Below are 27500 nucleotides of genomic sequence, written 5' to 3' on the forward strand. Positions count from 1 at the left end.
AGCAGTTTTAAAAAATATTTTAAGATTAATTTTTTTGCTCCTCTCACTCTAGCAGTTGGCTGTCTCACTCTAGCCCAACATTCCGTCCCATACACACCCATTATAAACTCTGAAACGGCTGAAAAAACATCATGAAACTAAACTGGAACTGAAGAAAAGTATAATAGATATTGAAAAGATAAATACGTTGAATAGTTGAATGTCTTGTCTTCGTTTTAAAGTTTGAATGGTGGCTCTATGTCAACTATGTGAAGTGATACAGTTTGAAAATGAGTAAGTTGAATGAGGATTTGAAGGGTCTCCCCATTGAAATACATGGGAAATTTTTGTTGAAAAAAGTTGAATAAAATTAAAAATATAAATGTTAAAATGAGAAAAATAGAAGCAGTCATGTCCAAAAGAAGAGGAATCTAACGGTGTTTGAATGGTTTTTCTAAGTTGAACGGTTTTGAAGGAGATAGACTACAAAAAACGTACGGAATATATAATAAAATATAACTAGAAAATGCATTTTCTGAAGAAACTGCAGTGTGAATGCTTGAATCTGAATGTATGCACTGAAATGAATTAATTGCTGAATTTTAAGTTAAAAATGTGAATGAGATGAAAAATACAGAAATTTGTACCTGAAAACAAAAAAGCTGAACTGCTAAAAGCTGACAACCACAGAGAAGAAGTTGGAAAAGAGCTGAAAATGTTTTAAATGTAAATTAGAAAAACATAAGAAATGACAAAAGACTATTTAGAGTCAGAAAACATCTGATGAATATTAAAAGTTCATATTCTTTGAATGACTGAATGACTAAAATGTGATCCCTCCACTTGGATCCACACAGTTTAAAAACTTTACATATCTGAGCTTTGAAAGACACGCTGTTGGAAAGAGAAGAACGATGGCTTCGTTTTGAGGGTAAAATGATGGCTGTAGAGCAAACACTGTGGACACAGCAGCTGTTCAAGAGAAGTGTTCAGATGAATCTTGGCAGAGTGAGAGAGAGCTCGTTAGGCAGGCAGGTGTGAGCCTGGTTGCTATAGTGACTGAGCCAGGGGCTCCATACACACGCACACAGACATGCACCTCACTTTTGCTGCTTAAAATGAACAGAAAAGTCAGGCCGAAACAAATCCTTCCCAAATGAAAAGTACATGTCGTATTGACAAAATTCTTTCACCGTGAGCGGCAGCAATGTCTAGTCTACCTAATTCTCAGTTTCATGCCTGTGGAGTTTATTATATGGATGTGGTGACAGTGTAAAGACAGCCTGCTCTTCTGATTTTCAAAGAACTTTCTGAGCCACTTTAACATTGGAGTCTATGGAGGAGTTGGAGGGAGGAGGCTGTGCTTTGGTGACATTTATGAAAGAACCATAACACCTAGTACAATAGTAAACACATTGGATGAAAGAGGACAGCGATGGCTACGTTTTGAGGGTAAAATCATACCTGTAGATCAAACGCTGTGGACACAGCAGCAGTTTTAAAAAAGATTTTAAGATTAATTTTTTCGCTCCTCTCACTCTAGCAGTTCAGCTTTCTCACTCTAGCCCCAACATTCCGTCCCATACACACCCATTATAAACTCTGAAACGGCTGAAAAAACATCATGAAACTTAAACTGGAACTGAAGAAAAAGTATAACAGATATTGAAAAGATAAATACAAGTTGAATAGTTGAATGTCTTGTCTTCGTTTTAAAGTTTGAATGGTGGCTCTATGTCAACGTATGTTGAAGTAGATACAGTTTAAAGAGGAGTGAGTTGAATGAGGATTTGAAGGGTCTCCCCATTGAAATACATGGGAAATTTTTGTTGAAAAAAGTTGAATAATTTTAAAAATATAAATGTTATAAATGAGAAAAATACAAGCAGTCATGTCCAAAAGAAGAGGAATCTAACGGTGTTTGAATGGTTTTTCTAAGTTGAACGGTTTTGAAGGAGTAGGAGTACAAAAAACGTACGGAATAGATAATATAAAATAGATAATAAAGATTAGAAGAACAATACTGTGAATGCTTTTACAAGCATTCACACTAACTAGAAAGTGCATTTTCTGAAGAAACTGCAGTGTGAATGCTTGAATCTGAATGTATGCACTGAAATGAATTAATTGCTGAATTTTAAGTTAAAAATGTTGAATGAGATGAAAATACAGAAATTTGCACCTGAAAACAAAAAAGCTGAACTGCTAAAAGCTGACATCCACAGAGAAGTAGTTGGAAAAGAGCTGAAAATGTTTTAAATGTAAATTAGAAAAACCTAAGAAATGAGAAAAGAAAATTTAGAGTCAGAAAACATCTGAATGAATATTAAAAGTTCATATTCTTTGAATCACTGAATGACTGAAATGTGATCCCTCCACTTGGATCCACACAGTTTAAAAGTTTATATTTCTGAGCTTTGAAAGACATGCTGTTGGAAAGAGAACATCGATGGCGACGTTTTGAGGGTAAAATGATGGCTGTAGGGCAAACACTGTGGACACAGCAGCAGTTGAAAGAGAAGTGTTTAAAATGAATCTTGGCACAGTGAGAGAGAGAGCTCGTTAAGCAGGCAGGTGTGAGCCTGGTTGCTATAGTGACTGCACCCAATGGCCCCATACACACGCAGACATGCACCTCACTTTTGCTGCTTAAAATGAACAGAAAAGTCAGGCCGAAACAAATCGCTCCCAAATGAAAAGTATAAGTCGTATTGACAAAATTCTTTCACCGTGAGCGGCAGCAATGTCTAGTCTACCTAATTCTCAGTTTTCATGCCTGTGGAGTTTATTATATGGACGTGGTGACAGTGTAAAGACAGCCTGCTCTTCTGATTTTCAAAGGAACTTTCTGAGCCATTTTAACATTGGAGTCTATGGAGGAGTTGGAGGGAGGAGGCTGTGCTTTGGTGACATTTATGAAAGAACCATAACACCTAGCACAATAGTAAACACATTGGATGAAAGAGGACAGCGATGGCTACGTTTTGAGGGTAAAATCATACCTGTAGAGCAAACGCTGCGGACACAGCAGCAGTTTTAAAAAAGATTTTAAGATTAATTTTTTCGCTCCTCTCACTCTAGCAGTTGAGCTGTCTCACTCTAGCCCCAACATTCCGTCCCATACACACCCATTATAAACGCTGAAATGGCTGAAAAAACATCATGAAACTTAAACTGGAACTGAAGAAAAGTATAACAGATATTGAAAAGATAAATACAAGTTGAATAGTTGAATGTCTTGTCTTCGTTTTAAAGTTTGAATGGTGGCTCTATGTCAACGTATGTTGAAGTAGATACAGTTTGAAAATGAGTAAGTTGAATGAGGATTTGAAGGGTCTCCCATTGAAATACATGGGAAATTTTTGTTGAAAAAAGTTGAATAAAATTAAAAATATAAATGTTAAAAATGAGAAAAGTAGAAGCAGTCATGTCCAAAAGAAGAGGAATCTAATGGTGTTTGAATGGTTTTTCTAAGTTGAACGGTTTTGAAGGAGATACAGTACAAAAAACGTACGGAATATATAATAAATATAACTAGAAAGTGCATTTTCTGAAGAAACTGCAGTGTGAATGCTTGAATCTGAATATATGCACTGAAAAGAATTAATTGCTGAATTTTAAGTTAAAAATGTTGAATGAGATGAAAAATACAGAAATTTGCACCTGAAAACAAAAGTGCTGAACTGCTAAAAGCTGACAAGCACAGGGAAGAAGTTGGAAAAGAGCTGAAAATGTTTTAAATGTAAATTAGAAAAACCTAAGTAATGAGAAAAGAAAATTTAGAGTCAGAAAACATCTGAATGAATATTAAAAGTTCATATTCTTTGAATGACTGAATGACTAAAATGTGATCCCTCCACTTGGATCCACACAGTTTTAAAGCTTTACATCTCTGAGCTTTGAAAGACACAGTGTTGGAAAGAGAAAACGATGGCGACGTTTTGAGGGTAAAATGATGTCTGTAGAGCAAACACTGTGGACACAGCAGTAGTTGAAAGAGAAGTGTTTAAGATGAATCTTGGCACAGTGAGAGAGAGAGAGCTCATTAGGCAGGCAGGTGTGAGCCTGGTTGCTATAGTGACTGAGCCAGGGCTCCATACACACGCACAGACATGCACCTCACTTTTGCTGCTTAAAATGAACAGAAAAGTCAGGCCCAAACAAATCCTTCCCAAATGAAAAGTACAGGTCCTATTGACGAAATTCTTTCACCGTGAGCGGCAGCAATGTCCAGTCTACCTAATTCTCAGTTTTCATGCCTGTGGAGTTTATTATATGGACGTGGTGACAGTGTAAAAACACCATGCTCTTCTGATTTTCAAACGAACCTTCTGAGCCATTTTAACATTAGAGTCTATGGAGGAGTTGGAGGGAGGAGGCTGTGCTTTGGTGACATTTATGAAAGAACCATAACACCTAGTACAATAGTAAACACATTGGATGAAAGAGGACAGCGATGGCTACGTTTTGAGCGTAAAATCATACCTGTAGACCAAACACCGTGGACACAGCAGCAGTTTAAAAAATATTTTCAGATTAATTTTTTTGCTCCTCTCACTCTAGCAGTTGAGCTGTCTCACTCTAGCCCCAACATTCCGTCCCATACACACCCATTATAAACTCTGAAATGGGTGAAAAAACATCATGAAACTTAAACTGGAACTGAAGAAAAAGTATAACAGATATTGAAAAGATAAATACAAATTGAATAGTTGAATGTTTTGTCTTCGTTTTAAAGTTTGAATGGTGGCTCTATGTCAACGTATATGGAAGCAGATACAGTTTGAAAATGAGTAAGTTGAAGGAGAATTTGAAGGGTCTCCCATTGAAATACATGGGAAATTTTTGTTGAAAAAAGTTGAATAAAATTAAAAATATAAATGTTAAAAATGAGAAAAATAGAAGCAGTCATGTCCAAAAGAAGAGGAATCTAACGGTGTTTGAATGGTTTTTCTAAGTTGAACGGTTTTGAAGGAGATAGACTACAAAAAACGTACGGAATATATAATAAAATATAATAATAATAATAACTAGAAAGTGCATTTTCTGAAGAAACTGCAGTGTGAATGCTTGAATCTGAATGTATGCACTGAAAAGAATCAATTGCTGAATTTTAAGTTAAAAATGTTGAATGAGATGAAAAATACAGAAATTTGCACCTGAAAACAAAAGTGCTGAACTGCTAAAAGCTGACAAGCACAGAGAAGAAGTTGGAAAATAGCTGAAAATGTTTTAAATGTAAATTAGAAAAACCTAAGTAATGAGAGAAGACCATTTAGAATCAGAAAACATCTGAATGAATATTAAAAGTTCATATTCTTTGAATCACTGAATGACTAAAATGTGATCCCTCCACTTGGATCCACACAGTTTTAAAGCTTTACATCTCTGAGCTTTGAAAGACACAGTGTTGGAAAGAGAAGAACGATGGCGACGTTTTGAGGGTAAAATGATGGCTGTAGAGCAAACACTGTGGACACAGCAGCAGTTGAAAGAGAAGTGTTTAAGATGAATCTTGGCACAGTGAGAGAGAGAGAGCTCATTAGGCAGGCAGGTGTGAGCCTGGTTGCTATAGTGACTGCACCCAATGGCTCCATACACACGCACAGACATGCACCTCACTTTTGCTGCTTAAAATGAACAGAAAAGTCAGGCCCAAACAAATCCTTCCCAAATGAAAAGTACAGGTCCTATTGACGAAATTCTTTCACCGTGAGCGGCAGCAATGTCCAGTCTACCTAATTCTCAGTTTTCATGCCTGAGGAGTTTATTATATGGACGTGGTGACAGTGTAAAAACACCATGCTCTTCTGATTTTCAAACGAACCTTCTGAGCCATTTTAACATTAGAGTCTATGGAGGAGTTGGAGGGAGGAGGCTGTGCTTTGGTGACATTTATGAAAGAACCATAACACCTAGGACAATAGTAAACACATTGGATGAAAGAGGACAGCGATGGCTACGTTTTGAGGGTAAAATCATACCTGTAGACCAAACACCGTGGACACAGCAGCAGTTTTAAAAAATATTTTAAGATTTATTTTTTTGCTCCTCTCACTCTAGCAGTTGAGCTGTCTCACTCTAGCCCCAACATTCCGTCCCATACACACCCATTATAAACTCTGAAATGGGTGAAAAAACATCATGAAACTTAAACTGGAACTGAAGAAAAAGTATAAGAGATATTGAAAAGATAAATACAAATTGAATAGTTGAATGTTTTGTCTTCGTTTTAAAGTTTGAATGGTGGCTCTATGTCAACGTATGTGGAAGTAGATACAGTTTAAAAATGAGTAAGTTGAATGAGGATTTGAAGGGTCTCCCCATTGAAATACATGGGAATTTTTTGTTGAAAAAAGTTAAATAAAATTAAAAATATAAATGTTAAAAATGAGAAAAATAGAAGCAGTCATGTCCAAAAGAAGAGGAATCTAATGGTGTTTGAATGGTTTTTCTAAGTTGAACGGTTTTGAAGGAGATACAGTACAAAAAACGTACGGAAGAATAAAATATAATAACTAGAAAGTGCATTTTCTGAAGAAACTGCAGTGTGAATGCTTGAATCTGAATGTATGCACTGAAATCAATTAATTGCTGAATTTTAAGTTAAAAATAAAAATGTTGAATGAGCTGGAAAATACAGAGTTTTTAACCTGAAAACAAAAGTGCAGAACTTTTGAAAGCTGATGTTCACACAAAAGAAGTTGGAAAATAGCTGAAAATTTTTAAATTAAAATTTGGAAAACCTAAGAAATGAGAACAGAAAATTTAGAGTCAGAAAACATCTGAATGAATATTAAAAGTTCATATTCTTTGAATCACTGAATGACTAAAGTGTAATCCCTCCACTTGGATCCACACACTTTTAAAGGTTTACATCTCTGAGCTTTGAAAGACATGCTGTTGGAAAGAGAACAACGATGGCTTCGTTTTGAGGGTAAAATGATGGCTGTAGAGCAAACACTGTGGACACAGCAGCAGTTGAAAGAGAAGTGTTTAAGATGAATATTGGCAGAGTGAGAGAGAGCTCGTTAGGCAGGCAGGCAGGTGTGAGCCTGGTTGCTATAGTGACTGCACCCACTGGCTCCATACACACGCGCACAGACATGCACCTCACTTTTGCTGCTTAAAATGAACAGAAAAGTCAGGTCGAAACAAATCGCTCCCAAATGAAAAGTACAGGTCCTATTGACAAAATTCTTTCACCGTGAGCGACAGCAATGTCCAGTCTACCTAATTCTCAGTTTTCATGCTTGTGGAGTTTATTATATGGACGTGGTGACAGTGTAAAGACAGCCTGTACTTCTGGTTTTCAAACGAACCTTCTGAGCCATTTTAACATTAGAGTCTATGGAGGAGTTGGAGGGAGGAGGCTGTGCATGGGTGACATTTATGAAAGAACCATAACACCTAGTACAATAGTAAACACATTGGATGAAAGAGGACAGCGATGGCTACGTTTTGAGGGTAAAATCATACCTGTAGACCAAACACCGTGGACACAGCAGCAGTTTTAAAAAAGATTTTAAGATTAATTTTTTTGCTCCTCTCACTCTAGCAGTTGAGCTGTCTCACTCTAGCCCCAACATTCCGTCCCATACACACCCATTATAAACTCTGAAACGGCTGAAAAAACATCATGAAACTTAAACTGGAACTGAAGAAAAAGTATAATAGATATTGAAAAGATAAATACAAGTTGAATAGTTGAATGTCTTGTCTTCGTTTTAAAGTTTGAATGGTGGCTCTACGTCAATGTATATGAAAGTAGATACAGTTTTAAGAGGACTAAGTTGAAGGAGAATTTGAAGGGTCTCCCCATTGAAATACATGGGAAATTTTTGTTGAAAAAAGTTGAATAATTTTAAAAATATAAATGTTATAAATGAGAAAAGTAGAAGCAGTCATGTCCAAAAGAAGAGGAATCTAACGGTGTTTGAATGGTTTTTCTAAGTTGAACGGTTTTGAAGGAGTTAGGTGCACAAAAACGTACGGAATATATAATAATAATAATAAAGATTAGAAGAACAATACTGTGAATGCTTTTACAAGCATTCACACTAATAATAAAGATTAGATGAACAATACTGTGAATGCTTTTACAAGCATTCACACTAACTAGAAAGTGCATTTTCTGAAGAAACTGCAGTGTGAATGCTTGAATCTGAATGTATGCACTGAAATGAATTAATTGCTGAATTTAAGTTAAAAATTTTGAATGGGATGAAAAATACAGAAATTTGCACCTGAAAACAAAAGTGCTGAACTGCTAAAAGCTGACATCCACAGAGAAGAAGTTGGAAAAGAGCTGAAAATGTTTTAAATGTAAATGAGAAAAACCTAAGAAATGAGAAAAGATTATTTAGAGTCAGAAAACATCTGAATGAATATTAAAAGTTCATATTCTTTGAATCACTGAATGACTAAAATGTGATCCCTCCACTTGAATCCACACAGTTTAAAAAGTTTAAATGTCTGAGCTTTGAAAGACATGGTGTTGGAAAGAGAAGAACGGTGGTGACATTTTGAGGGTAAAATGATGGCTATAGACCAAACACTGTGGACACAGCAGCAGTTTAAAGAGAAGTGTTTAAGATGAATCTTGGCACAGTGAGAGAGAGCTCGTTAGGCAGGCAGGTGTGAGCCTGGTTGCTATAGTGACTGCACCCAGTGGCTCCATACACACGCACACAGACATGCACCTCACTTTTGCTGCTTAAAATGAACAGAAAAGTCAGCCCGAAACAAATCCTTCCCAAATGAAAAGTACAGGTCGTATTGACATAAATCTTTCACCGTGAGCGGCAGCAATGTCCAGTCTACCAAATTCTCAGTTTTCATGCCTGTGGAGTTTATTATATGGACGTGGTGACAGTGTAAAGACAGCCTGCTCTTCTGGTTTTCAAACGACCTTTCTGAGCCATTTTAACATTAGAGTCTATGGAGGAGTTGGAGGGAGGAGGCTGCGCATTGGTGACATTTATGACAGAACCATAACACCTAGTACAATAATAAACACATTGGGTGAAAGAGGACAGCGATGGCTACGTTTTGAGGGTAAAATCATACCTGTAGAGCAAACGCTGCGGACACAGCAGCAGTTTTAATAAAATATTTTAAGATTAATTTTCGACCTACTGCCACTCTAGCAGTTGAGCTGTCTCACTCTAGCCCCAACATTCCGTCCCATACACACCCATTATAAACTCTGAAACGGCTGAAAAAACATCATGAAACTTAAACTGGAACTGAAGAAAAAGTATAATAGATATTGAAAAGATAAATACAAGTTGAATAGTTGAATGTCTTGTCTTCGTTTTAAAGTTTGAATGGTGGCTCTACGTCAATGTATGTGGAAGTAGATACAGTTTAAAGACGAGTAAGTTGAAGGAGAATTTGAAGGGTCTCCCCATTGAAATACATGGGAAATTTTTGTTGAAAAAAGTTGAATAAAATTAAAAATATAAATGTTATAAATGAGAAAAATACAAGCAGTCATGTCCTAAAGAAGAGGAATCTAACGGTGTTTGAATGGTTTTTCTAAGTTGAACGGTTTTAAAGGAGATAGAGTACAAAAAACGTACGGAATATATAAAAATAATAATAAAATAGAAGAATAAAGATTAGAAGAACAATACTGTGAATGCTTTTACAAGCATTCACACTAATAATAATAATAATAATAATAAAGATTACAACAACTATACTGTGAATGCTTTTCAAGCATTCACACTAACTAGAAAGTGCATTTTCTGAAGAAACTGCAGTGTGAATGCTTGAATCTGAATGTATGCACTGAAATGAATTAATTGTTGAATTTTAAGTTAAAAATGTTAAAAGAGATGAAAAATACAGAAATTTGCACTTGAAAACAAAAGTGCTGAACTGCTAAAAGCTGACAACCACAGAGAAGAAATTGGAAAAAAGCTGAAAATATTTTAATTGCAAATTAGAAAAACATAAGAAATGAGAACAGAAAATTTAGAGTCAGAAAACATCTGAATGAATATTAAAAGTTCATATTCTTTGAATCACTGAATGACTAAAGTGTAATCCCTCCACTTGGATCTACACACTTTTAAAGGTTTACATCTCTGAGCTTTGAAAGACATGCTGTTGGAAAGAGAACAACGATGGCTTCGTTTTGAGGGTAAAATGATGGCTGTAGAGCAAACACTGTGGACACAGCAGCAGTTGAAAGAGAAGTGTTTCAGATTAATCTTGGCACAGTGAGAGAGAGCTCGTTAGGCAGGCAGGTGTGAGCCTGGTTGCTATAGTGACTGCACCCAATGGCTCAGTACACACGCACACAGACATGCACCTCACTTTTGCTGCTTAAAATGAACAGAAAAGTCAGGCCGAAACAAATCGCTCCCAAATGAAAAGTACAGGTCCTATTGACGAAATTCTGTCACCGTGAGCGGCAGCAATGTCCAGTCTACCTAATTCTCAGTTTTCATGCCTGTGGAGTTTATTATATGGACGTGGTGACAGTGTAAAAACACCATGCTCCTCTGATTTTCAAACGAACCTTCTGAGCCATTTTAACATTAGAGTCTATGGAGGAGTTGGAGGGAGGAGGCTGTGCATGGGTGACATTTATGAAAGAACCGTAACACCTAGTACAATAGTAAACACATTGGATGAAAGAGGACAGCGATGGCTACGTTTTGAGGGTAAAATCATACCTGTAGACCAAACACCGTGGACACAGCAGCAGTTTTAAAAAATATTTTAAGATGAATTTTTTTGCTCCTTTCACTCTAGCAGTTGAGCTGTCTCACTCTAGCCCCAACATTCCATCCCATACACACCCATTATAAACTCTGAAACGGCTGAAAAAACATCATGAAACTTAAACTGGAACTGAAGAAAAAGTATAATAGATATTGAAAAGATAAATACAAGTTGAATAGTTGAATGTCTTGTCTTCGTTTTAAAGATTGAATGGTGGCTCTACGTCAATGTATATGAAAGTAGATACAGTTTTAAGAGGACTAAGTTGAAGGAGAATTTGAAGGGTCTCCCCATTGAAATACATGGGAAATTTTTGCTGAAAAAAGTTGAATAATTTTAAAAATATAAATGTTATAAATGAGAAAAGTAGAAGCAGTCATGTCCAAAAGAAGAGGAATCTAACGGTGTTTGAATGGTTTTTCTAAGTTGAACGGTTTTGAAGGAGTTAGCGTCCAAAAACGTACGGAATAGATAGTGAAAAATAATAATAAAGAAACAGAAGAACAATACTGTGAATGCTTTTACAAGCATTCACACTAATAAGAAAGATTACAACAACAATACTGTGAATGCTTTTCAAGCATTCACACTAATAAAGATTAGGAGAACAATACTGTGAATGCTTTTACAAGCATTCACACTAATAATAATAAAGATTACAACAACAATACTGTGAATGCTTTACAAGCATTCACACTAATAATAAAATAGAATAAAGATTACAACAACAATACTGTGAATGCTTTTACAAGCATTCACACTAATTATAACTATTGCTGGTATTATTCTTAATGTGGTTATAAACTTGTTATGATGTTGTTGTTGTGTTTGCAGGTGTTTGGTGAATCAGGAGGGGTGGACAAAGCCAAACTGGATGAAATATTCAGGATTAACAGCCAGGTTCTCTTCTTCTCTTTGTTAGTGGGCTTTTAAGCACAAATGATTGCTTTGTGATGGTGTCATTTCATCATCAGTGATGATTTCACTGCTGCTGATTCACTGATTTTATTTGAGGTGATTTACAAAAATGAACAATTCAAACATTTCAGCTGAAATGCTGAAACACTTCAGTGATTATTCTATGGACTGTTTACTTCCAGTGTTCCCCTGGATTTAGCCTTTAAGGTTTCAGACCTTATTTTAGGTGATTGTTGGGTCAAATTTGGTCTGTAAATGAATAAAATGGACACTTCAAAGATTTCAACAGGTGAGTCCTGTTTCCTACAGGTGTCATGTGAACAGGTGAGCTTCATCTCATCAACGCAGTGTGCTGCAGACCTGATCCAGGAACATGTGCGGGATGGAGACACTGAGGGAACGCTCGTCCAGGTTGTAGGCGGAGCCTCACAGTGATACGAGATGAGATCCTCCTTCATCTTCCTGTCAGTAAACTTGACTCTTCTTCTGTAAAGACTCAGATCAAAGTAAAAAACAAATGTAATGTGTGGTAATGTTTTTTCCTCATCTCTTTCAAGACGCCGTCTGTTTTTTTTATTAAATCAGTGTGTAACAACAATGTATTTTTCTCTGGTCCCCTCCCCAATCAGACCAGCAGTGACATATTTAGACACATGTTCTCCTTAAATTGCTGGCTGTCTGCGTGGTGTCCAAAAAATGATGTGGGCTTCAGATAAGCTGTCCTTCTGCCTCATGTCTCTAATACTGTCGGCTCTGGGTGAAGCTTTTTCAGACAACTGTTGTTGTGACGCGGATCAATATAAATAAAGCTGAACTGAACTCTGCATCACTTTTTCTTTTTTAAAACAGTAAATGTTCTCGTTGGCTGTTTTTCTTCTTCTTTTCTGACTAGCTAGTCTCACACATTTTTGTAGGTTGTTAGGAATAAAATGGTTAAATAAAGCTGTTTTTGTGTGAGTTCTATAAACATTGGAATTGTAGTTGTTAAGAGTTGGCACTGTGTAATGAGGGTCAAAAGTCCATTCAGAGCTATGATTAAACTGAATTATTGAGACTGACATGTTGAGCTGCAGAGGGATTTGCACACATCATAACTGGTTAGAGTCAGGGGGATATTTTTCTGGGCCAGAACGTCCCGGACTTGGAAAATAAGTAGAAACAACAGGCTGGATGACAGGGAGCGAGGTGTTTTCCTTTCTTTTTCCAGGAAAAGGAGCAGCTGCAGACGAGATCAGTGGTGGATGAAGTGCAGGAGAAGATCCAATCAGCTGACTGCAGGACCAGCTGCGTCATTCCCAAGAGGAGACAGTCATAATAATACTTGTTTTTGTTTTGGTATAAAACTGTATTGCCTGCTCACAGGGTCATCCTTTGTGTGAAGCAGACAGCTGGTTCACATCGAGGTCCAGCGTGTCTTAACTTGTAATTTCAACTGCTGAAATGAATTCAATCTTTTAAAAGACAGTCACTCTCCGGGATTCCTTAAGCAAAGACAACGACCGTTCATGTTTGTGTGCTGCATGCTTCTACTTTCCAAAACACTATTTCTGGTGGTAAACTTCCACTAGCTTGGCTTCTCTCATCTCTTCCTGTCCCGCCCCTGACCTTACCTTGTGTTCAAGGTCATGACTTCGAGTACAACATGGGACATTTTTCATGACAACATTTTTTGGCTGCCATCTCAGGCGCAGTACATTTGTGGCGTATTAAAGTAGCTGCCCGTATGTTTATGAGCAGTCTCCCTTCAACTTTGTTATCCAGCGTCTGTAGAAACAGGAATTCCAGGTCTCGTAAGGTCGTTTTGTTGTACCAGAAGTCTTGTGATTTGTCAGGTGCAGCTTTGCAAACCTAAGTCGTGTTCTTTAAGAGAGAAGATACCAAACTTGTTCAGTCTTTTTCTAATCGTGCCGTCATGAACTTTCACATTTAACACTTGCTGCACTTTCTCTGAATAAGCTGACTGTCCAATACTCACAGAATACTTATTATAGTACATGGCAGCTGCCATAACAGGAAGTCCAGAATAAATCTACTAAGCTTTAGTTTGAACCTTAGTTTAAACAAACCTGAGCAGCTGCTCTCCATGTGTTTCCCACTCTGACACTTTCAGCAGTCAGCCGAGGCTTGGAGCCCACAGAGCGGGGCAGGCAGTTCAGATAAAATCCAAAGCATGTGTTTTCATATGCATGTGTTTATTGTGAGTTAGACTCATGTTTACAAACATTTTTTAAAAATACATGTAAATGTAGAAAAATACAAATGCTTATTATTAGTATATTAGAATATTTTATATGCGTGAGTACCTTTATTAACATTATTATATAACATGATGGTTCAAAACAGACACAAAAAAGCAACAGTTACATGAAGAATAACCAATCAATCGAATAATCATGCAGTCTGCAATGTAGGTGTTATTCATATAATCGGATTGGATACTTCCTGAAGGTGAGTTGTGTTAGTAGACTACGTGATGACATACCACATGAGCACACTGGGACCAGAAAAGTACACTGCCATATGTTCTGTTACTGAGGAGCGATTGAAGGACAAACACAATAAAATTCTGAGAAAGAAATTAAACAGTTGAACGTTTTGAGAAACACATTAGTTGAACTAAAGTCCATTTGGAAATGCCCACAGGCAGTTATTTTGAAGTTTTAACTTAAACAACTTAAAATCCTAAAGTCATCGAGTCAGAAAACGTGAAAGAAAGATCATACGTGTGTGCTAATCAACAGGATAGACTCAGGTAGCCTCAGGTGCCTCAGGTGTATATTGTTAACTGGTGACTATGTGATGATGCATTTTATGCAGCGGCATTTTGAACCAGCTGCAGACGTGAAAGCAACAACTGCCTGACCCTCACATAAAGGGAGTTACAGTCGTAAAGACAGGATAAAATAAAAGCATGGATCAGTGTGCTGCCCAGAAAGAAAAGATTTCACTGCTGCCAGTCACCTTACATGATAAAAAATGGACTTCACTGCTCTAATTTGGCTGTCAGTAATAACAGGTTTAAAATATTATTATTTAAAATAATAATAATACATTTAAGGCCAACCAGGTTTTACTGTTATCTAGAAATGCCAAGAGAGGTTTTATGAAGAGGGCATCCTTCTGCTTTAGTGGCAAATAAATTTGGCAGTCATCAGCGTAACAATGAAAAGAGATCCCATGCCTTCTAAGGATGGATACTGTTTTCATCTAGAAAATACTTCAGTTGACAAAAAACAAATTTTTAAAGGCAGCTTGGAAATAGGCCTATAATTTGCTAATACTGTGTGATCAAGGCCAGGTTTCTTAAGCAGTGGCTGCACTACTGCATGTTTGAAATTTGCAGGAACCACACCAGAAAACAGGCTGCTGTTAATAATGTCAAGGACAGACTGCCCTATACTAGGAAAAATGTCTTTGTGGAGGGAGAGGATCCCGAGGGCAACCTGCGGGCTTAATATGGCGAACCACATCCTCTAAAGTGGAGAGCGTCACAAGTTCAAACTGAGTAAAAACAGCAGTGCAAGGGACAGAGGCAGAGGGGTCAGACTCAGGAATGTGATAAGAGCCCTGGTGGTGACAACCTTTTCAATAAAAAAGTTCAGAAAATTATTGCAAATATCAGGAGAAACTTCCAAACAGACATTAAGAACAGAGTTAATGGCATAAAATAACACACGTGGGTTATGACTGTTGGAAGAAATAATATTTGAAAAATATTTCCTTTTTGCCTCTTTAACAGTGTTCTGGTAGCGATGCCAGCAGTCTTTTAGAATTTGAAATGATACATGCGGTTTATCCTCTTTCCATCTCCGTTCTGCTTGACGACATTCCCTCTTAACAGCACGACTGCTCTCATTAAACCAAGGCTCAGGTTTAGTCTTGGGCTGCCTGGGTTTTAAAGGAGCCACAGAGTCCATGATTTTTTGACAGCAAGAATAAAACCAGGAATTAAGCTCCTCTGTGTCAGAGGAAACAAAGTCAGAAGGGCCAAGGGCGCAGATTTGGTTTTGGCATTGGTGGGGATGGATGATTCAACCACTGAACCCTGCCCTGTTTTTTTTTGTTTTGTTTTTTTGTCTTAGCTACTTAATAAAAAGAGGAGAAATATACTTGCCTACATATCCTATTCTACATGCTTTTAAACCATTTAAAATCACAATTCATAGTTCAGTGATTCCTGATATTAAGGACAAAACTGATTTTAATTTTCTAAAATATATTTTAACATATTTACATATAATTGTTACACAAAGTTTTGGCTGTCTCACCATGTTTTGGTACAATCTCCCAGGTGTAACATTTTTTAATAATTTATGTTTTTGCTGGAGAAGTGCAAGGTTTTTGTCAACACCGTCAGACACAAAGAAATGCAAAAATATATATTTTAAATTGAGTTGTTTCAGCTATTTTGACTATTAGCAGCTTCTCTGTTCTACTGTTTATGCACATATGTTTTCAAATGAATTATACCATGTTTTAAAGTAAGATTGTTTGGCTTTTATTAGAGTTACAGTCATACATATTTTCAGAAGCTTGTATTTAATCTCTATAAGAAACAATTATATTTAGCAGCATGCAAATTACACATTTATTGAGAAAATTGCGTATTTTTATTGGAAGAACTATTAGGAATTGGTGGGGTTCCTCTGGTGTGGTGTCACGGGGTCTGCTTCTGTTTTCAGCACAGGTAGGCGGGGTGGTGTGTCACGGGATGCTGACACACCGGCGGTACATCAGACGTCATTTGATGGAGCGTTATTTAGGAGCAGCGCGACAGACGTCTGGTGTCGGAGTATTGCCACCTCCCCGAGTGGTAATTTGTTTATTAATTCTCTGCGGTGTGCGTTCGGCCAACCTATGTCTTGGATTTCGTTTACTTTCCTGTTGTCCTGTATCCTCAGCTGGATCTACCACCCGCTTACCTGTCAGCTGTTTGTGAAGCCGCATTTCCGGGATTTCTATGGAGAGAGATCTCAGCATTTCTTCTACTTCCCGGGAATCCTCGCCCGAGTCTGTACCGCCAGTGTGACAAGTGAGCTCTCCAACTCTCCCCATGTTTATTGCCGTTTCTTACCGGTTGATTGGCATCCTTCCCTAAAGTTACGTTTTTCCTTTTTCCATAGATCCACCCTGTGTGTGCGGGTTACCCCTTTCCCTCAGAATGCGTGTCAGCTCCCTTCTCTGGTTTCCCTCCGTTTATTTGTCGGTGTACATATTCCATCCCGTGTAAATAAGTTGGACACTGTAAATAAAAAGCACTTCCTGCATTTTCTGCGTTTCTGTGTGTTCTGCCATAGAGTCCGCTTACTTAGCATAACAAGATCATGAGGGAGGAAAGAAATGGCTCTTCAAAAGAGAAAGATAAACAAAAACTCCATATTATGGAGTTGACAAGGTGGTGACACAAATCTGACGGTGGTGACACACTAGTAGAAAACAAGTTTTTATTTCTTTCAAGATGACCATTACACCTTAACAACTTATGTAATAACACAAGACACATCATAACAATTCTGTTTTTGCACATTAGCAAACCTTCTCTTCTGCCTTTTTTCTCTTTCTTTCAGATCACCAATGTTCTTTATTTTTCCCTCTTTCACTCTCTTTCTAGATCTTTCCCTTTCCTTTATGAGAAACTCTTTCTTCAACTTAGGGTGGCTGTTATTTTTTTCTCCTTTTTTGATCCTCCCTGTTCCTTCTCTTTCATTCCTCTACTGACAGGTTCCCCTTTGCCATTCTAGCCTGAAATGTACCATTTTGTAATTACTACAATTTTTCTTAACCATATGCATGTATACAGATTAAGGATGAATATTCACAACACAATTATGTATTAAGCAATAGAAATGCTATCCGGTCTTTAAGTCTGATGTCATTAGCCGTTTCTAGGTCCAAACTCCGCTGCAGATCCCAAAGTCAAAGGAACTCTGCGGCATCACTGAGAGTTACAAACTGTCTAAATTCTTTCATCTTTAATAAAATGATCAGTGTGGCTGAGTTAGAAGTTAGCTCGCTGGTTTCCACCTACATTCTAACATAAATGAAGACAGAAAACTAAACAGCAGTGATTTTTGTAGGGTTACTGAAGATGAACTAACTGGTATATAATGATGTGCTACGTGATCGCTAGTGACACAGCTATGTTAGCAAAACATAAACACAGTGAAGCTGGAGGATGAACACTAACTTTTTTCCACTTGATAAAAGTTAATGCAAGGATTTCTGATGGTTAGGCCAACAGGGATCACTGACTGTTTTTAGGGGCTTGTTCAGATTAAACAGAACAAGATAAAAAAAAGCATTGAAACATTTTAACAGCACAGCAGGCTTAATAAACACAGAGTAGTTTGGGCCTGGAAGCAGGATTCATACATCATCACTTAAAGACCAGCTCTCGGGGCAGAGATGGCTCAGTAGATGCCACATGATCGGAAGGTTGGGCGTTCAAATCCAACGAACAGCGGCTATCCTGGATTTGTAGCTGCCCACTGCATCACTTAGTGAATGGGTTAAATGCATAGGACTAAGCTTTTTCCTATGGGATTAATAATGTATACATAAACAATGAGATTCAAGATAAGGCAAATTTGATAATCTTTGACACATCTGTAAAGCAGAAATATCAGTAAAATACACAGGAAGTAATATGATGAATAGCACACTTTTGTGGCATCTGTCAAAACCATTAGAAAAAGGGTCAACACCGTCAGACAAAAATCCTGATGGTGCTGATAAAATACCCTACTTTCTCTCATAACATATGTTTTTCTGACAGAAGCCATCTTGTTTTTCATCAGCTTATGGCCTCTACAATCTACTTAAATGAAGCTCTTTTTACAAAAAAAAAAGAAAGAAAAAAAATTAAATCTTGCATTACATCGACTTTGGTGTTGACGCACTATGGTTGTGACACAGAGTTTTATCAGAAAGGTATGCCATAAATGAAAATTAAAAAAATTAAAAAAAATTATCACAGCAGTGACCTGAGGGCATGTGTTTCCCCTAGGAAGTGGTAAAGGGGTCCTCAGAGTGTAAGCTACCCACAATAATTCCTGATTTTTTCCTACTTTTAAAGAAATCTGATGGTATTGACAAAAACTCTGGACATGATTTTAATCACTTAAAAAATGTGTAAAAATAATTTTTCAATATCATATTTTGATATTATATAAGGTATTGACTTGAATACTTAGTGACAAGACCCATGATGTTTAATTTTACATTACTTTTAATTTTTTTCTGTATTTTAATATTATCACACCTGCTTCTGGACAATGGATTTTTAAGGTACTGGTAACGTATTGTACCCTTTAAAATAAATATGTATGTATAAAAAATGCAAAATCATACTTTTGTTGTATAAACATTGCCTTGGTTTGTCTTTTAGTCAGTTGGGTTAACACTTGTATTCATATTTTTAACCCCAAAAATTGGGTTTTATCTGGCGGACATGTTTTGTCCCTTATCTCAAAAATCACTGAATTTTATATGTGACCCCCCAGCAAAGTTATACAACACTTTAGGCACACTATTGCCCCTATCAAATCAGTGACATGGGATTTTTTATTCTAAACACGAACTACTGTTACACCAACAGACATGGACTCCTGGTGCCTAGACTTGTAGTCAAGACCGCCTAATCCGAGACCAAGACAAGACCAAGACCAGAGGGTATCGAGACCAAGGCAAGACCAAGACCAAGACCAAGTTGAGACGAGACCAAGACCGAGACCGAGTCGAGACGAGACCAAGACCAAAACCAAGACCGAGACAAAAAAAGTCTTTAAACTGCAGCCAGATGCTGCTTCGTTTACGGGTGTCAGGCATATTTATGTGTTTTTGCTTTCGCACAGCCCTCCTCACCGCTGTCTACTGTCTCACTCACTTACTGAGAGGACAGACGCATGCTCCACTTGACTGTCGCGTCTCTCACCCTCTCTGTTTTTCACATAATGATATTATCCTATATCCTCGCATGTGATTGGCCACAATATGGAGGGATTGGAGCATAACTGAGCCACTGTGTGAGAGCTGAGCAGCGAAAGGAAATTAAGTGAGGGTAGAAATGACTGAAAGATTATTAGGCTCTGTTTTGAGTTTTGTTCAAAAAAGAATGACTTCATATATATATATATATATTACTTCTATATACATATGCAGGACACCTTAAACTAGTTTTTTAATTAAGCAGCAAGGCAGAACAAAGTCGGGCTGTATCAAGACACAGGGACTAAACCCCAATTCAACCAGACCCAGAACTGATCCGGAATTAAAACAGGACTACAACAGTAACCAAGACAGAACCAGAATCAGAACTAGATGATAGTAGCACTGAAAATCATCATAGACCTGCACTACACGTATTTTTTAATTCTACCAAAGTCCACTATTTAGATTCTGAAAAGTTTATATAATTATTTAGCCTTGTTGTGCAAACAAGCCTGCATAACTTAATAAATATAGAATTTGAAAAGTAACAAATGGTATTGTGCTGCCCCTTTAAGGCAGGCATGATAATTTGGGTGTGTGTTTTTTGTACCAGCAGACTTGCCGTAGTACCTCACCAGTGAAAAACAGTCCTTTATCCAAACTGTTGTCTGTTCCACTTTTTGTTCACTTTTTCTTGCTGAGCCTGAGAGAGCACATGCCTGTAAGTAGTTGCTATCTGTTGTGTAAGCTTTCCCGCGATAGTTTTGTGTAGCAGTTTAGAGTTTTGTGTGAGAAACTTTCTTTTGTGAGGAAAAACGGCCGCGATGCTAACACGTTAGCCCGTCTATGGGATTTCCCATGTAATGTTAGCATTAAGCTAATCGCTAAATCCGTGGGCCTAATAACCTGTGAAAGGGTTTGGATAAGCTTGTGTTTATGTGTTATATACATTGTAGTGCATGGCTTAATGTTTGATGTTGTAAAGAAAATGCAATTACAACAGAAATGTAATATTTTATTTTTGTTTCTGTACCAGTTTTACAGTGCTTCAACAGTAAACATCTAAAACGTATCCGCTGACTCCTGGATGTTTATTGTGGACCTGTTAGCTATCTGCCAAGCTAGAAACCAGCTTCACACCCTAGTGAGGGCAGAATAGTAAAAAGGCATCGTCCCAACACGGCTACCTACAAAAAAGTGGATCTGCGTGGAAACACAGTTTCTTCTGTTTCTTCTAAGCTACAATGGATAGTAACGACAACACGCTTGAGACGCGGTCAATATGCTCCAACACCTCACGTGCCAGTCAGCGCTCTTCAGCCAGTGCCATTGCAGCCAGGGCACGGGCAAAAGCAGAGGCTGCACGTGCTCAAGCACTATTTGCACAAAAAGAGGCAGATATGTTAAAAGCACAAGCATATATTGAGGAGGAACAACAAAAAGCAGCAGCTGAGGCTGCCAGGAAGAAAGCAGAGCTGCAAGCCAGTTTGCATACCTTGAGACTTGAGAGCGTGGCTGCAGCTGCCATTGCTGAAGCGAATGTTCTTGAAGCAGCTGTTGAGAACGAATTTGGGGAGTTAGATCGGGTTAGCCTGAGAAATGAATACGTTGAGCATAATCCAAGTCCTGAACCTCACCAAGTCTCAGAGCTACCAGAACTCATGCCAACTCTGATGCACCAACTACCAGTCGACAGTGATGAGATCAGCAAATACGACTTGCCTGTTCAGAGAACATCCAAATTGAGTCAAGATGCCACTCCCTATTACCCTCGTACTCAAAGCCCCTGCAGGACAGGGCCATTCAAGCAAGAACATTCACACAGCTTAAATTCATCCAAGGATACGTACAGACACCAGACACAGTCACATGATATGAGACAATACAGTAGTAGCTACCAACCACCTCAGCCTCATACAGGTGCTGCCAGAACTGACGAGCCCACTTCATCATCAACCACAGACCTGGCCAAGTATCTAATACGGCGAGAGATGATAAGCTCTGGGCTGTTAAGGTTCGACGATCAGCCAGAAAACTATTGGGCCTGGAAGCAATCCTTCCACAGTTCTACAGAGGACTTAAAACTGACGTCAAGAGAGGAGCTTGATCTGCTATGTAAATGGCTGGGACCAAAGTCATCAGAGCATGCTAAGAGGATTCGAGCGGTCCACATACACGATGCAGCTGCAGGTGTAAGAATGGTATGGCAAAGGTTGGAAGACTGCTATGGATCGCCAGAAGCAATTGAAGAAGCTCTCCTAAAGAAACTGGATGATTTTCCAAGAATCTCAAATCGAGAAAATCAAAAGCTGAGAGAGCTGGGAGACATTCTCTTGGAGCTTGAAGCCGCCAGAGCCAATGGGTTCCTACCAGGCCTCAGTTACCTGGACACATCTCGGGGCATCACTCCAATCGTTCAAAAGTTGCCATACTCCCTGCATGACAAGTGGATCTCTCTAGCATCTCGTTAAAAAGAAAGTCATCAAGCGTCTTACCCACCCTTCTCCTTCTTCGCAAAGTTTGTTTGTGATCAAGCCAAAACGCTCAATGATCCAAGCTTTGCCCCTCTTACAGGTGGTTGGAGGACAGGGAAGCCAGAACACCCCTTCAAATCAAACATGAAAATACCCATTTCTGTCAAAAAGACAGAAGTCTCCTCAAACTCTAAAAGCATGCAAGCCAGCCCCTCAGGGAAGAGGAGGGCCGAACCAGATGAACAATGCCCACTTCATAACAAACCACACCCCCTCAGAAACTGTCGTGGGTTTAGGAGTAAATCTTTAGAGGAAAGGAGAGCTTATCTTAAAGAGAATAATATTTGCTTTAAGTGCTGCGCTTCATTCACTCATCTAGCAAAAGACTGCCACAAAAACGTTCAGTGCAGAGAGTGCAGGAGTGAGAACCACCCTACTGCGCTACACCCAGGGCTGGCCCCCTGGATATCAGAGACTCCTGTAACCACAAGAGAGCAAGGCGGGGAGCAAGGAGAAGAAGCTCCTCAAGCTGTCACAGCAAAATGCACAGATATTTGTGGGACTACCGTCAGAGCAAAGTCGTGCTCCAAAATCTGTCTTGTCAGAGTTTATCCAGCTGGCCAGAGGGAGAAAGCTGTTAAGGCGTACGTTGTTTTCGACGAGCAAAGCAACAAGTCTTTGGCAAGAACAGAGTTTTTTGAGCTCTTTGGAGTTACAGAGGGCACGGCAGCATACACCTTGAAGACCTGCTCAGGAGTTATGGAAACAACAGGGCGCCAAGCTAACAATTTCATCATGGAGTCATTAGATGGTAAGACTCACATTCCACTCCCCACCTTAATCGAATGTGACATGCTCCCTGATGATAAGTCTGAAATCCCCACACCTGAGATCGCCAGACATTATCCACATTTCAAGCGGGTTGTGGATAAAATCCCGGCTATAGATCCATCAGCAAGCATCCTGATCTTGCTCAGTCGAGATGTACCACAGGCACACAAGGTTCGAGAGCGATGCAATGGGCCCCACGATGCCCCCTACGCCCAGCGTCTCGACTTGGGATGGGTGATTGTGGGAGAGGTTTGTCTCGGAAGAGCTCACAAACCAGAGTTTGTAAACGTCTATCGGTGCAATGTGCTGAGTAACGGTCGTACATCTCCGTTCGACCCTTGCACTAACAGTCTCCACATCAAAGAGAAGCTTGACACTCCAGAGCAGCATCGTCAGTTTCTAGGAGCTAACGCATCCGAAATCCTGTTTGATGGGAAAGATGGCCTTGGTAAAGGGGTCTTCCAGCAAACGCCACATGACAACAAGCCTGCTATGTCTGTGGAAGACAAACTCTTTCTGGAAATAATGGACAACGAGGTCTTCATAGACGACTCGAATAGTTGGGTGGCACCAGTACCCTTCAGGCAACCAAGGCGCAAACTCCCTAACAACCGAGCCCAAGCAGTCAAGCGTCTTTTGACACTACGGCACATGCTGGAGAAGAAGCCAGACATGAAAGAACACATGATAAGATAAGATAAGATAAGATGGCCTTTATTAGTCCCACAGGTGGGAAATTTGTTTTGTTACAGCAAAAGTGCAAAGTTATGTAGCAGAAATTAGAAAACACTGGAATGCAATAAAATACAATAAAATAAAATAAAATAAAATAAAATACTATATACAATAGAATAAAATAGAAATACAAATACTATATACAACTGAGTAGGAAAATACAAAAACACAACTTCGTCAGAAGAAGAATTGCACGTATAGCAGTCTTATTGCACATGTGTGGGTTTGTGTGTTTGATCAGCTGCAAAAGTCTTTATTGTAGAGTCTGACAGCAGTGGGGAGGAAAGACCTGCGAAATCTCTCCGTCCCACACCGTGGGTGCCGCAGTCTCCCACTGAAGGAGCTGCTCAGTGCTGTCACAGTCTCCTGCATGGGGTGGGAGATGTTGTCCAACAGGGATGACAGCTTAGCCACCATTCTCCTGTCACTCACCACCTCCACTGGGTCCAGAGGGCATCCTAGAACAGAGCTGGCCCTTCGGATCAGCCTGTTCAGTCTCTTCCTGTCCCCAGCAGAGATGCTGCCCCCCAGCAGACCACACCATAAAAGATGGCTGAGGCCACCACAGAGTCATAGAAGGTCTTCAGGAGTGGGCCCTCCACTCCAAACGACCTGAGTCTCCGAAGCAGGTACAGCCTGCTCTGCCCTTTCCTGTAGAGGGCGTCTGAGTTATGAGTCCAGTCCAGTTTGTTGTTCAGATGAACACCAAGGTACCTGTAGCTGTCCACAGCCTCGATGTCCATACCTTGGATGTTCAGTGGTTGCAGTGGAGGATGCTTGTGCCTGCGGAAGTCTACCACCAGTTCCTTGGTTTTACTGGCGTTAATCTGGAGGTAGTTCAGCTGGCACCAGTCCACAAAGTCTTGAGTCAGTCCTCTGTACTCCTTGTCGTCCCCATCAGTGATGAGGCCGACTATTGCAGAGTCATCAGAGAACTTCTGCAGGAAGCACTGGGTGGAGTTGTGGGAGAAGTCTGCAGTGTAGATGGTGAAGAGGAACGGAGCCAGAACCGTTCCCTGTGGGGCCCCCGTACTGCAGACGACCCTGTCCGACACACAGCCCTGAGTCCTCACATACTGTGGTCGGTCGGTGAGGTAGTCCAAAATCCAGGTAGTGAGGTGATGGTCCACTCCAGAGTTCTCCAGCTTGTCCTTCAGAACCGAGGGAAGAATGGTGTTGAAGGCACTGGAGAAATCAAAGAACATGATTCTCACAGTGCTCCCAGCGGTCTCCAGGTGAGCGAGGGAACGATGTAGGAGGTGAATGATGGCATCATCCGCTCCAATGCCAGGCTGGTAGGCAAACTGAAGTGGGTCCAGTGATGAGCTCACAAGGCGCCGAAGCTGAGCCAGGACCAGCCGCTCCAGGGTCTTCATCAGGTGGGATGTCAGAGCCACCGGCCTGTAGCTGTTGAGGTCCTTGGGGCATGAAGTCTTTGGCACTGGAACAACACAGGAAGTTTTCCAGAGCTGTGGGACTCTTCCCAGCCTCAGGCTCAGGCTGAAGAGGTGCTCCATCACACCACACAGTTGGTCCGCGCAGGACCTGACGACTCTCGAGCTGATGCCATCTGGACCCGCTGCCTTCTTGGCTTTAATCCTCCTCAGTTCCCTCCGAACCTGGGTGGTTGAGAGAGACAGGCTGGAGCCTTGTGTTGAGTGTGTATTGGATGCTGTTGTTGGGGGTGGGGAGGAGTGAGCAGGGTGAATAGAGGAGGTGTGAAGTGTCTGAGGTGTCAGAGGTGGAACAGCAGCAGTGGGGGTGGGTGAGTCTGCAGCCGATGTTGGAGACTGCCTCATGGCTGATGATTGCCTTCATGCAGAAGATCTTTGAGGCAGGTCATGCTGAACCAGTACCATCACCCACTGGTGAACAGGAGTGCTGGTATTTACCAATCTTTGGAGTGTATCATCCGCGAAAACCAGGTCAGGTACGGGCAGTGTTCGACTCCAGCGCTAAGCATGATGGTGTCTCACTGAATGACATCCTGCTGAGTGGCCCTGACTTGAATAATTCACTTTTAGGAGTCCTCATCCGCTTCCGCAAGGAACCTGTAGCGGTGGCAGCAGACATAGAACAGATGTTCTGTTGCTTCAAAGTACGCCATGATCACCGGGACTTTCTACATTTCCTCTGGTTCGAGGACAATGACCCCACCAAGCACATCACAGAGTATAGGATGACCGTGCACGTATTCGGCAACAGCCCCTCTCCCGCTGTTGCCATATATGGCTTGAGAAGAGCAGCTCTGCAAGGACAAGGAGGCTAAACGAAATCAATGGCCCACAGGACTTGTGGTAAATACCTTTCCGGGTCAAGACAGCAGGGTCCGGAAAGTGGAGGTGAGAGTTGTTCAAGGAGGCACCCCCAGGGTGTATTCGAGACCCGCCACTGAAGTTGTGTTGTTACTCAGAGGGACATAGTGGTATAGTCCTCTATACCAGGCGGGGAGTGTGCTGCCCCTTTAAGGCAGGCATGATAATTTGGGTGTGTGTTTTTTGTACCAGCAGACTTGCCGTGGTACCTCACCAGTGAAAAACAGTCCTTTATCCAAACTGTTGTCTGTTCTACTTTTTGTTCACTTTTTCTTGCTGAGCCTGAGAGAGCACATGCCTGTAAGTAGTTGCTATCTGTTGTGTAAGCTTTCCCGCGATAGTTTTGTGTAGCAGTTTAGAGTTTTGTGTGAGAAACTTTCTTTTGTGAGGAAAAACGGCCGCGATGCTAACACGTTAGCCCGTCTATGGGATTTCCCATGTAACGTTAGCATTAAGCTAATCGCTAAATCCGTGGGCCTAATAACCAGTGAAAGGGTTTGGATAAGCTTGTGTTTATGTGTTATATACATTGTAGTGCATGGCTTAATGTTTGATGTTGTAAAGAAAATGCAATTACAACAGAAATGTAATATTTTATTTTTGTTTCTGTACCAGTTTTACAGTGCTTCAACAGTAAACATCTAAAACGTATCCGCTGACTCCTGGATGTTTATTGTGGACCTGTTAGCTATCTGCCAAGCTAGAAACCAGCTTCACACCCTAGTGAGGGCAGAATAGGTATCTAAAAACATACACAAGGTACTAGATACATGTTCTGATGAGTTTTGGCAAACAACCATTTGACTAACATGTGTGTCTCACCTGCTCTTGTTCCATCTCTGTTCTGTCTTCATTCTCGTCTCTCTCCCGCTCTGTTCCTCTCTCTCCCTCTTTGTGCTGACAATCAAGCCAAACACCAACATCATCAAATATACAGTTGAAACCAGATATTTACATACTCTTCAGATAAAAACACAAACACTTATTTAATTGTAACATCAAATCAGACTAAATGTTTATTTTTTTAGATTGATAAATATAAAAAACATATTTGTTAACTTTAAGAGTAAAGAGAGAAACTATATGTATTTCTTAATTGCAAATGGCACCAAATTGTATTCAAAATTGAGCCACACTTATGGAGCTCCACAATTCTTTTCCTGGTGTTTTGGTTGACATCTCTTGATTTTCCCATTTCAAAGAAACAGGCTCTGTGTTTTGCCTTATATGCATCCACAGCTGTGCCACCAATTTACTCATATGGACTCTACTAACCTATCAGAAGCTTCTTCAACTCAGAATGGAATCGTCTGGAGTTTTCTTATTAATTAATACTAAACTTAGTGTATATGTACTCCTACATTTGATGAAAGTGATTAAAATAGACAGCTCCCTCTTTTTATTCTGACATTTAACTAATTCAAAAGATATTTCAACATTTATTTATCTAAAACAAAAGTTTACTCTAAATTGATGTTTAACAGTAAAAAATTGTTTTTATGTTTTCTACCTAAAGTGTATGTAAATATCTGGTTTCATCTGTGAATATACTGCTGTGTATTGAAATTCCTCTTGTTTTGCA

The 27500-nt window shown here is 39.6% G+C and overlaps 1 protein-coding gene and 1 long non-coding RNA gene across 2 annotated transcripts; both read left to right on the forward strand.

Annotated features, from left to right (window-relative positions):
• Positions 1 to 11436: 11436 nt before the first annotated feature.
• On the forward strand, positions 11437 to 16901 carry LOC102078714 (uncharacterized). The gene is made up of 4 exons (XR_002062719.2): positions 11437 to 11616; positions 11944 to 16447; positions 16536 to 16666; positions 16758 to 16901. It is a non-coding gene; the product is annotated as an uncharacterized LOC102078714 (long non-coding RNA).
• Positions 16902 to 20061: 3160 nt separating this feature from the next.
• On the forward strand, positions 20062 to 23645 carry LOC112847298 (uncharacterized). The gene is made up of 2 exons (XM_025908584.1): positions 20062 to 20284; positions 20600 to 23645. Exon 2 carries the CDS (start codon positions 22182 to 22184, stop codon positions 23562 to 23564), a length of 1383 nt encoding a protein of 460 aa, XP_025764369.1. The 5' UTR covers positions 20062 to 20284; positions 20600 to 22181; the 3' UTR covers positions 23565 to 23645.
• Positions 23646 to 27500: the final 3855 nt, after the last annotated feature.

This window comes from Oreochromis niloticus, linkage group LG7, assembly GCF_001858045.2.
Source record: "Oreochromis niloticus isolate F11D_XX linkage group LG7, O_niloticus_UMD_NMBU, whole genome shotgun sequence".
NCBI classification, from domain to species: domain Eukaryota; kingdom Metazoa; phylum Chordata; class Actinopteri; order Cichliformes; family Cichlidae; genus Oreochromis; species Oreochromis niloticus.